Source organism: Oreochromis aureus, linkage group 16 (assembly GCF_013358895.1).
Source record: "Oreochromis aureus strain Israel breed Guangdong linkage group 16, ZZ_aureus, whole genome shotgun sequence".
Taxonomy (NCBI): domain Eukaryota; kingdom Metazoa; phylum Chordata; class Actinopteri; order Cichliformes; family Cichlidae; genus Oreochromis; species Oreochromis aureus.
This window is the reverse complement of record NC_052957.1, coordinates 28,040,421-28,052,705: the sequence shown is the minus strand read 5'-3', so window position 1 is coordinate 28,052,705 and position 12,285 is coordinate 28,040,421. Positions and strand designations below refer to the sequence as shown.

The following is a 12,285-nucleotide window of genomic DNA, read 5'->3' as shown; positions in this document are numbered from 1 at the left end:
AGCCCACGAACAGCTTGGTCTTCATGAAACCTGTGAACACGCTCAACCTGCTTCCCACCAAGCCAGAAGCTCCCCAGTGTAACTGGCAGTCAACACTATGTCAAATTCAATGACACTTTATAACTGTACGGGAATGTAACCATGCATGTATGTATGGGTATGCATACTTTTATGCGTCTGTGTGTGTGACCAAGTATCAGAAAAGCAACTGCTCAGGCTAAAAGGACATATCTGCTTCAGTTCTTAACAGCTGCCCCCTGCAGTTGCCCTTTTCCACACATGAAAGAGCAACAGTCACACTGTGTGTACATGTGTGTGTACAGTGTGTAAGACATGAAAGAGAGAGGCAGCAGCAGGCATCAAGGAAATATTCAGTGTCTTGTAAATCAGCGCTATACGATGTGTGCCTTGACCAAAACACTTTGCGTGTGTGGGAAAGTGTGATTTATACATGTAGGTTTGTTACCTGCTGTTACTGATTAGATTTATAACACTGGCTCAAACATGATCTATCTATCGATCTATTGATCTATGGTAACCTCTGAGTTTCTGCCTCTAGTTTATTTTTTGCTTTACGGTGTTAGAAAAGTTGAGGAAACCTTACATGCTTCTCTTGCTTAAACCACAGATGAGAGTCTGTATATAAATACTGGCAAAGTGCTCTGTATGTCCTTCATTTACCCGAACCATATCTTGCCAAGCATGTAGTTCTTAAATGGCACTTTAGTCATTCAGAAAATGCAAACTACTCAACAAGTATATTTAGTTTTCCTAGAAGACAGCATTGGTACCATACAAAGAAGACTTTTGCATCAAATCAGTGACAAATCCCAGTAGACATTTGTCACTTAACCTATTTAAACAGACCTGGACCACCAACACCAGACCAGGATACCAAATGGTAAATGGTAAACATTAAACACACAGACCATATGATTGTCCCTCAGAGTTTTTAGATTTGCTCTTCTGTGATGTCCCCGTTTTCATGCACTAACACTACTAGCACTGCAGAGCATTCGAGTAAAAAGAGTTCTGGATTCACGGGTCAAGTCTCAAATTAGCACTAAGGTGTGTATTGTCACTGTTATCTTTTTCTTCCCCCTTCAAGTTATACAAAGCTCAGTTGTAGTGCTTAAGAGGTTGTGGTCTCCATTACTGGACAGCATCTCCGACACTGACACACCCAAGTTTAGGGGGAAAAAATAACCTTGATTTTTAGCACAAAAGGTTTATTTGCTCACATTTGTGTTCATGCCACCTTTTCATCCACTGGGGATTTCTTAATGAGCCCATCGTGACCACGTCTCCTTTAGCCTTTTATATAATTCTTACAATTTTCCAGCGTTGTACTCTTTAACATACAGTTTGTTGTCCCTCTGAGCACTGACAGCATTTCATATGTGACATTTAATTTCCTTAACATAACAATTGGGTGTTGGGTCAGCTTCTACGGCGGCTCGCTTTACAGGGTGATATATCATCTGGTGTGAACCAGGTCAGTGCCTACAATGGCTGAGCAGCAGTCAGCCAACAGAGGAGGAAAATGGCCAAGGAAAGTATGAAACAGATGAGCTTTCAATTAGTACACAGCTTTACATTTGGAGAAGAGCCACAGCATGTGTGTGTGTGAGTGAATAAAGTAAAGCTTCCTGTGAGTAAGTTAGTGCTGCTCACCAAACCTCTCCTAGAAATTCCCCTTTTCAGTAAATGTAAACTTTCATTAGGTAGCTCATGTACCCTGAAATATCAAACTGTTTATTTTTGACTTTCTCCAAGTTTCCACGTCTTGTATTTTTCTTTTTCCTAATGTGGAAAAAATATAAAGCTCTTGTTAGACTGAAGCCACAGAGATACAAACTTGGAAGTTAAATTGACTTTCTTTAAGGACTTACCTGTGTGAGTTTCAGATACGAAGTCAAATCAAACTAAATACTTCGGTCTTACATTTTCAGTTAAGACCTGACCCTTGATTACAGCTTGCCTTTTTCATTTCCCAGATTATACTTTTTTATTTAAAAGTTTAAAATATCTTTTCAATCTATTCAAAATATAAAATTAAAAATAAAAAGCTAACAGAAAAATCACAAAAATTCTTTCATATTTAGCAGGAGTAATAAATAATGGGCAAAAGAACATATGAAAACAAATGCAAACTACAGTTAAAGAACTTGCACGCTCTTGCTGATCTCACTTCACTTCCTCTGTTTCAAAAACTATCGTCACCTTGCTTCTGCTAGCCGCTAGACAAAATAATCCGTAAGGTCCAATCAAAACACAGGGTCGTTTGGTCACGACCTGCGTAGTAAAAGAGAGACAGGGGTTGTATTTTTCCTCCAAACAGAATTCCCACCTCGTTTCTCCGTCTTTCTCCATGTTTCCGCCTCTGCGACTCTTCAATGCCACAGACCCTCTGGTTGATTTGGCGGCTCAGGCCATTAATCACATGGTTTTAACGGTGCTGCTAAGGCAGAGGTGAGCGAGCAGCAGAGCAGGTGACCCTCCCTAACCGTGCTCCCGACCCCCATCAACCCCCAAACACCATGTCTGTGCCCCGATAAATTCACAGCAGGACTTTGACTGAGTCTGTTTTTCATCCTTCCTCTCACTTCCTGCCTGATGTCATCACCACAAAGAAGAGGAATACTTAATAATGGACAACAAGGAGATCTAATGAGACTGACAGAAGGTGTGTTTGTGTGTGTGTTTGTGTGTGTTTGTGTGTGTGAGTATGTAAAACAAAAATAACTAATAATGTAGAGCACTCACATTTATATAGTTCTTTTCTATTTGACATTCATGGCTGATTTAGAATCACCTGGAAATCCACACATTTAGAAATTGCAAACTCCACACAGGAAAACCCCGGGTGGGGTTTGAATTAGGAGCTTTCATGGCGAACCTTCTTGCAGCGCATACATGGTTAAATCTCTTTATTAAATCATTTTTTAAACGTTTTTGAAATATTTGTAAAAAAATAAATAAATAAAAAAGAATAAATAAACTTCTCAAATTGGACATTTTTAGTATTTTCTTTGTTTTATTTTCAGTGTAATATGAAGTTTAAATGATTTTCTGAATAAGCTACTGCATTTTATTTTTATTGGTTTAACTTGTGTCTGCCAGGAGGAGAGAAGAATGTAAGGATTTGGGCAGAAATACAGTGCAATGTAAATTACCTTGGTTTTATATACAGTGGTCCCTCGCTATAATGCGGTTCACCTTCCGTGGCCTCGCTGTTTCAGGATTTTTTTTGTGCAATTTTGCATGCTTTTTTTTTTCTTTCTATAGTGCATTGTGTTCTGCGTCCTGATTGGCTGTAGACCATTGTCAATCAATCTCGTGCCGTACTGTACAGAATGCATTCAGATCAAATTTACATAAATCTTTGATCGCTAGCTTGACGAAGACTAGTGTCTTAGTGTGACTCTGAAGCGCTGTACTGTATGTTTGTAAGTTTTCTCCCCAACAAACACAACAATGTCGACGAAACATTTTGCACCGTCAAAGGCACCTGCAGCAGCACCGAAAAGGCAGAGGAAGATGCTAACCATCGCACAAAAAGTTGGACTTCTGGACATGCTAAAGGAAGGTAGAAGTTACCATGTTTTTTGGACCATAAGGCACACCGGATTATAAGGCACACTAAGCAAAACAAAACAGTCAGATAACTCAGACTTAACTCAACTCATTCTTCTTGCTTCCTCTACTTCCGTACCATTGATTCATTAATGTTTAATTCTCTGACAGCTGCTCTATTCCCATGTTCTGGACCTGAAAACAGGGTTTGATCTTTGGTTTTATTTTATAATACTGGACTTATTTTTCTACGAAGGTTTGATCGTTGAGAGTGTTTAAACAGGAGAGAAAAGTGTGAAAATGTTTGTGCCTGTCTGAGAAAAGCGCATAAAATGTGTAGTGAGGGGTTTTACAGCCTTAAAGCATCTATAATAATTGTAAAAAATAAAGCTGGCTATTTCGCGGATCTCACTTATCGCGGGTTATTTTTAGTAACTCCCGCGATAAACGAGGGACCACTGTATTTGCATATTCTGGGCTAGTATGCTTTGTATATGTAAATTTAATTTATCTGACTACTTTTTAGATCGCAGTTGTTCTACTGTTCTTCTTGCCTTTTTACCGACTATTAATATAACAACATAACAGGCTGATTCCCTTCCAACATGTGATGGTAATTGATATTGCCTTCTAATTTACATTTAAAATGGCTTCTAAAGTGTGTTTTTGCGTCAGTACGTTGTCAAGAAACCCACACAGGATTTCAACCAGGTCATTACTGTTGTTTGTGGCACTCAAATGAGGTAGGAGAACTGTCACAGCATTGTAATTGCTGGTCAGTGACTCAGCTCATGTTTACCTACTGAAATGTTGTTTTGCAAAAGGAGACATGGAATTTTATATTTAAAAACATAATCAACAAAAGAACAAGCCCATTGCCTCTGCATTAAAGAAGGTAAGGTGCTTCAGTTACTGCCCTTAGGATACAGTCCAGATTGGAGGAGTTCTTCTACTACATACAATGCAGTTGTTACAAAGAAAATGAAAGCTTGACCTTGTTTTGGGCCAATCCCGAAGCACATACTTGTGTATAAAGAGCTTTGAACACATAACTTTGACTTCATGCAAACTATGAAGACTTTCCAGCTCATGTACAAGTCGAGAGTTTTAGCACGTTAAAGACAAGGCTGCAAAAGAATGATGAAGATTATTTTACCTTTTCTTTCTCTGATAGTTACAAGTAGTCAGCTTACACTGGATGAGTGTGGAAAAGAGGCACGATGGCCACGGATCAATGACATCGCGGTGCAGTGCGGCACTTCAGCCATTGAGCTTGCAATTGAAATCTGCCCGGTTATCTACGCTGGCTACAATGAGACCCTCCTGATCCTTAACCACATGTTGGACCCAGTCTGTCGAGCCACCCTAGATCAATCTGTGACTCCACCAGTTGCTCGTTTTCACTTTCCACTAAATATGACCCACGGCTGTGGAAGCATATTCAGGCCCACCAGCGCTCCTGGGACAGGTATATTCTCGGACTTTTCCAGCAACATCAGTGGTGTGGTCCAGTCTTTCGAGCCCACAACAGGAAAAATTTCCTACAAAAATGAGTTGATGTACTTCTATTCCTGTTCCTACCCCTTAGAATATATGATCAACCACACCCAGCTTAATGTGTCAGCCACCTCTATCCTAGTCAAGGACAACAATGGCAGTTTCATCAGCACCTTGAGCATGAAGCTGTTTAGTGATGCCGACTACACCCAACCACTGGTAATCCCACAGTGGGGAATTGAACTGAGGACGGATGTGTATGTTGAGATCAAGGCCACCAACCTCACACGCCAGTATAATGTCCTGCTGGACCGGTGCTATGCCACCATTTCCCCTCTGCCATCCAACTCCAGCATCTTCAACTTGTTTGTCTCCTGCTCTAAGGATCAGTTCACAAACATGATTGAGAATGGAGACAGCCAAAGAGCTCGCTTTAAGTTCCCAGCCTTCCGCTTCATCGAACACGAGAAGGAGCCTGTGTCCACCTACTACATCCACTGCATCATTCGTCTATGTGAAAGGAGCACCTGCGGCACCTTCAAGGACTGCACACAAAGAACGAAGAGGAGCACCCTTGATACTTCTGAAGTGGGCATAACCAAGGCTTACACTATCATCTCTCCAAAGATCATTACCAAAGCTGACAATGTTAAGTCCAAAGAGAAGCCACTTGTTGCAGAAAAATCTAATTCTGTTGTCGGGCTCGGTGTGGGTGTTGGTGTCCTTGCCTTTGCTTTCTTAATTGCTCTCATTATTGCAGTTGTGTTTTATAAAAGGTTCAGGAAACATTAAAAAATTGTAGGGAAAATAGTAATCAAATGTCACAGAAATTCCAACATTTGTAAGATTTATGAATGCGTGTGAGGTCTTATAAACCAGTCAGAGTATCCCAAAAAAGCTTTTTGTCTTTCGCAAAGCAACTTGTCAACCTTCTGTAAAGACTAACCATTACAACATTGATGATACTGTTTTTTGACAATGTCTGTAAAATCCAGCATTGACTTTGTAATCTTTATAATCTATTTATTTGTATTTACATTGATGTTTCAAAGCATAGGTCAAAGGCTCATGCTTTTTAGGACTTATTGTTCCTCGTGCATGTCTGTAGATAAAGTTATCAGTGTGCCTGTAGGAAAGGGTTATCAGTCCAAGATGCATAAATACAAAAAAAGGTAACATGGCAATATATCCTGTAAAATCCATGAACTTGTATATTAGCTTGAAAGAGATGTAGTTTTCACAATATCTAAAGGATGGAAGAGATAATATATGTAAAACATAATTATAAAATTAAAGGCAAGAATACCAAATTAACTATATTGTTAATAAAGCTAATTGAGATGAAGATCTCCTGATGTAAGAGAGGCTTGAGAACAAATTACACTAAACACAAGATTACAACAAAGAAATGTATTCATCAAACTAGAATCTTAGTATGTCAAACTCTAAGGTTTCTCTCCATATCCTTTTCCTTTGTGAAAGTACTCAATGGTTTTTCAAACTGACGTCATGCCCCATAAGGCCAGTGTATATGTCAGAGGAGGAAGCTGCCTACCTATGTGCAGTATATCTCTGACCCCACTGGGCTACAGCTGCCCCATTGCTGTGTGATGTCGTCTGGAGACAGGCTGATAAATGGAAAGAAGAGCCGGAGCTCCCTCGTGAGAGATTCTTGACATGTGACATCTTTAGTAACAACTCCCTGTTTCTCTTTTAGTGCTTTTGCGATGCTAGACGGATTGTTTCCTGCTTCAAATAAAAGCAAAGAAAAATATACCAAAAGTCATCACCATCAAATGATCACCTAAGAATTAAAAGCAAAATGCTTTAAATTAGATGGAGAACCTATTGTTAGGAGTAATTACATAACTTGAAGAAGGTTAAAAATTTAAATGAACTTCAAAGTACCTCAGTTATCTAATTATGGTACAACTTACTAAAGTTGGCTATAGGTAGTTTTGGTCACTTACTAAAATCCTGGTTAATCGTAAATAAAACTACCACATCACATCCTGGAAATATAAGACAAGCAAACACAGAACATTAAATCTTCTTTGACTGGAAACTGTTACTGTTTCAGCTGCTGTTCAGCTACACTGACTGAGGTGGCCATGAAGTGTGAAAGTTCACAATACAAATTAAATACATAAATCACAACTACAAAACAAAGCCAGAAGTGAGAATAAGAATGAGAATAGGTAAATCTAAAATTTAATATCCATTTGTCAGGTTTTGGATCCATCCAGTTCTCAGGTAAGTTAAGTTTACTTCAAAAAATCTCACTTCAGCATTTGGGTCCATAGCGACGTCACGCCACGCCATACCAGTTGTAAATGATGGGCTAGTCAGCATTATCTGTCAGTGAAAGATAGACTGGATAAAAGTGAGGTGGAAAATTCAGAGTTTCAACAGAAACATTTGGCATTGTTATACAGCCTTTACTGTAAGCCTACCCACATATGCGGGTCACTTTCACATACAGCACATGGAGCAAGTTATTCACGGGCTTCATACTAAACCCCGAACCTGATCAGATCATTATTTTTGCTGTAGCAACGGGCAAATCTGGAATTGAACCACTTCCCAGAGTCATGCAGTTTTTGATCTATGGCAGTTTAGCACCAACAAGGTTTGGCAGGGAAATGATAAGAGCCAAAGACCAAGAGGAAGGAGGCCCATTTTTTGATTGGTCTCCTGTGTATAGGTATTATATATTTTGAGATATATTCTCTAAGGCTTTATTCAAGGGAGTTTAGTTTACTGGGAAGTCAATTTATCTGCTCGACTGTCCCTGACTCCAGCTGGCATGTGCATGTTTGTACGTAGCAGATTGAATTTCATTTATGGACAGAATGGAACTTAAGTTCAATCTCAGAGACAGAGATCCTCTGGAGGCAGAAAAGCTCACTGGCTGAGTTAAATTTCAAAGAGATTTTCTTGTTGGCTTGCAGTATACTACAAAAGAAGAGAAAGGGACAAAAACAAAGTTGTTCGCTCATTCTGAAGATAAAAAATAGATAAAAAATAAGGTGAACAGGTCTGCTAACTAAGAGTCATCTTTTTAGGGTTAAGAACAACAAGTCCTTAGATTTAGATTAGGTAAATAGTGTAAAAGTATTAAAACATTGTCCCAAAACATGCAATGAGTTGGGTAGAAGGACAAATATGAATTGTGCTGACATGTTAGCTTGCCAGAGTAGTCACTAACAGCCATGAAGTACTCTATGAATTCCCAGATGATATATACTCAGTAAGCTCCTCTAGAATACTATAGACTTATCTCTAAGTGGTTACCATCTTGGCTGCATAACACAAATGGAGAGACCACAGAACAATTTTCATCTAGTAGATGAGCACTTCTTGTCAGCAGCACCAATGATGGTGGAAATCTTGCTAGCTAGCTAACAACAGATTGATTTTTAGGTATATAAAGCGACACCTTAGATGCTTTATCGCATTAGTTCATGCATCATTGTGCTGTTCAGTATTTGCAAATTGTCATTTCAGGCAAGTGCACAACCTGTTCTTTTCTGTGAGATACCACTCTGTTAAAATTCAAATGCTACATATGGATTTATGTAAGCTACGTCTTTACTATGTGAAAGGATATCAAATAAAAACGGAAATATTGAAACTAACCTACTGTTAGTTTTGCTCATGCCATTAGCAATAGCTCATAGTGTCCTTTTAAGCATGAATGACACTGTATCTGAAGAACTACAGTTCTTCTTAGCTAGCTGGCTAGCCAAAAGGCTATTTAAAGGCTTTTGTTCAGATGCAGGGCTGAAAGGTCTAAAAAGGGGGCTAAGGTCTGAAAACATTAATCATATTGTATTTTTATTGAAATCAATATGATACATTCTAGTTCACACTCAGTAGCTAAATATTTATGTATAAATTAATGAATAAATGGTAGGTAGTTTGAGTCGCAGAAAATCTGAGAAGAAATAAGCAACATACATAAAACAAAACAGCTGCAATATAAGCCTGAAAAGAAATCAGAAACCGTCTGACTTCTTTGATATTTCATTACAGATACCTAATATTAGTGTTCCATATCCTTCTGACGGCCTATTACGACCCGGCTGTGCTGATATGGTTACACCCAGTGGCCTTCAGCAGCGGTAGTGAGATGACGGTTGAGCTACAATATGCTAAACATATTATGTGAGTTTATGACTGAACAGCAGGAGGCAGGCAGGCGGGAATCAGGAAACAGGAGGAGGAAGGCCTGCTGTCCATAAACATTGAAGTGTATGCATGTGTGGGAAAGTTTGTGAATGTATAAGAATGTTCCTGAGAGAAAAAGAGAAAAAAATAAACATTTTGAACCCCATAATTTTAATGATTGATTCTTTTTTTGGTAGGTTTACGAATTAAGGCCTTATTCTCATACTAATAATAATAAGAGAAACAAGATCAAATAAATCTAGTTTTTCTATCATATACTAAGAAAATTTTGTAATCCATGTTGACTGAAGTCTGTCTCTTTATCTTTTTGTTACCCTTCCTCACTGTGTGCAGATTGTGAAGATGGAAGGGGAAAATAAAGGCATGCAGTTTCAGATCCATAAATCTGGACTTCCCTGCAGAGAGAGATGAAACTGCCTCCTAAGGAGCTGGCATGGGCAGACAGTGGGAGCCTCATATCTCATATCAGCAGCACATGGACATCCTGCAGTTTGAGTTAGAGATGGACAACCTTACCGCTCTCTTAGTCGCTCTCTATGTTTATGTTTAACTTCCAGTCTCCAAATTTACTCCCTTTTTCTCTGGCCTTTAGTCCAATAAAATGCCATACGAATGACAAATGATTTTATAAACATATTTTGTTTGTAAAGCTGGTTTATCTTGCTCCGGGTCATATCAAACCCGGTCCAATGGGCACTGTAGCTCCTTAAATTCAGGACTGAGCTTGGAAAAACTCCTTTTCAGTCTTTATGCTCAGATCATCTGGAACTCTTATTCAATCTAAATTCATGACTACAAGCCATATTTTACAATATTAAACTATTTATGGGAATTACAATACAAACAAACATTGAAAATGGTCAGGGGAGATAGGATTAGAAATGAGTACATCAGAGGGAAAGCTCACGTTGAGCAGTTTGGAGGTAAAACTATACAAGCATGGCTGAGATGGTTTGGACATGTGCAGAAGGGAGATAATGGATATATTGGGCAAAGTATGTTGAATATGAAGCTGCTAGGCAAAGGTACCCTTTTAAGTCAATTAAAAACTTAACATCACTGGAAATGAAGGCTAGTCTCCTGTGATTTATTAAAAAGTTGATTACATTGAATTAAAATTTCTTAGTATCTGTTAAAAATATCAAAAATAAAGTCTATTTTTGCAAGGTCTGATTGCTAAACACTAGACAGCTTCACCAGGCAAACGGTCCTTGGTCATACGTGATTCAATGGAAATAATAATGTTATGAATATTGTAAATCTTGAGACCCTAAATGAGGCTGAATTATGACATTGTGTGGGCCAAACATCAGGATATTAGCAATGTAAACACATTGGCTGCTGTAGCACAATACCATTAACAGTTTTGTTACCACTTGTGATATCTGAAGAGTCCAGTATCCCATCAGAACAGCCTGTCATATGGTCAAATAATCAAACAGCAACCTCCTGGCTAGTGCTGAAAGCTACAGATGCTGGAATGACTGTCCACTTAGACTATGTTTAAGCGGAGGGCCCTTAGACACCCATGTTAAAATGTCCAATTTGATACAAATAAAAGCATCTTTATATCCTGGTCATTCAGGCCTGTTTACACTGTAGTCAGTTTAACCTCCTCCAACTGTCTACATCACCTGTTCTCATTTATCCATTCAGTCTCTGTAGTATATTCACTGGGCACTTTATTAAGTGTCCTGGGCTGGATCACCTTTTATCTTCTGAACCGCCTTAATTTTTAGTGGCATAGATTCAACAAAGAGCTGGAAACATTCTTCAGAGATTTTGGTCTATAGTGACATGACAACAGATTTGTGAGCGCTAAATCCATGATGCAAATTTCTTGTTCCAAAACACCTACAACAGCAGCTTGCAAAAACTGCAGCCTCAGTTTTCTGTTCTTAGCTGACAGGTGTGGCACCAGGTGTGGTCTTCTGCTGCTGCAGCCAATCTGCTTCAAGGTTGTGCATTCAGAGATGCTCTTCTGCATACCTTGGTTGTGGTTATTTGAGTTACTGTTGCCTTCCTATTAGCTTAAAGCAGTTTGGCCATTCTCCTCTGACCTCTGGGATCAACAAGGCATTTTCACTAATACAACTGGTGCTCACTGGATATTTTCTCTTTTTCGGATCATAAACATGGCTGTGTGGGAAAATCCCAGTGGACCTGGAAACACTCAGACCAGCCCATCTGGCACCAACAACCATGAAGCTTTCAAAGTCACGTAAATCACCTTTCTTCTCTATTCTAACACTTGATTTTAACATCTGCACGTTCTCTTGTCCATGTTTGCATGATTAAATGCACTGCCATGTGCGAGTTGCTGCCATGTGATTGGATAATAGATATTTGTGTTAACGGGCAGTTAAACAGGTGTACCTAACAAAGTGGCTGCTGAGACTAAACCTCCTGTATAGCACTCCCCAGCTGACAAATTTTGTTTGCATAACCTTGTTTCCTATGTTCTTTTAGTTTTTCCTCGTGTTCCAGTCATGTTTATTATTGATCGCTTCCAGTATGAACATGTTTTTCTGTTTTATGGACTTTTACTGATAGACCAGTGTATATGACTCCTGCCTGGAAATAATTTTTGGTTGTCCTCTTCTAGTGATTGCTAAAAAAAAATGTTAACCTCAAAGTTTTAAAAAGTTTTAAAAAATAAGGATGACCACTTTCATGGAGTTGAGGTTTAAACTAATTTATTGATATAACTAATGAAACTGTATGCTTTCTGTTTCTATTGAGACTTTGTGCTGGTTCTTTTAACATGAGTATTTGAGAGTGTAGTGGTCATGTGGTGCAGAAAAGGACCCAAATGTAGAGTCCTTGAGGCAGAAGTTACTAACCAAAAAAAGAAACAAAAGAAACAAAAACCTTTATATATGCGGATCATGAAGTCCAGAATATAAAGGTCTGAAGCAAAAGCATATAAAGCATAGGAGAGTAAAATAGGCCTGGAGCATAGACCATCTGACAAAGGATAAAGAAAGACAGTGACTATACATAGCAAAGTGCAGACACCTA

General features: G+C 38.8%; 1 protein-coding gene across 2 annotated transcripts; it reads left to right on the top strand.

Annotated features, from left to right (window-relative positions):
- The first annotated feature begins 3,530 nt into the window (after positions 1 to 3,530).
- Positions 3,531 to 9,917, top strand: LOC116332585 (zona pellucida-like domain-containing protein 1). 2 transcript variants are annotated; one of them, XR_005608524.1, is made up of 2 exons: positions 3,531 to 3,589; positions 9,598 to 9,917. XR_005608524.1 is itself a non-coding variant. In XM_031755597.2 (2 exons), exons 1-2 carry the CDS (start codon positions 3,577 to 3,579, stop codon positions 5,863 to 5,865), a joined length of 1,128 nt encoding a protein of 375 aa, XP_031611457.2. In that variant the 5' UTR covers positions 3,563 to 3,576; the 3' UTR covers positions 5,866 to 6,070. The 2 variants fall into 2 exon arrangements, 1 of the variants encoding a protein (XP_031611457.2); XM_031755597.2 differs by lacking the exon at positions 9,598 to 9,917 and adding an exon at positions 4,751 to 6,070 and having other exon boundaries at positions 3,563 to 3,589.
- Positions 9,918 to 12,285: the final 2,368 nt, after the last annotated feature.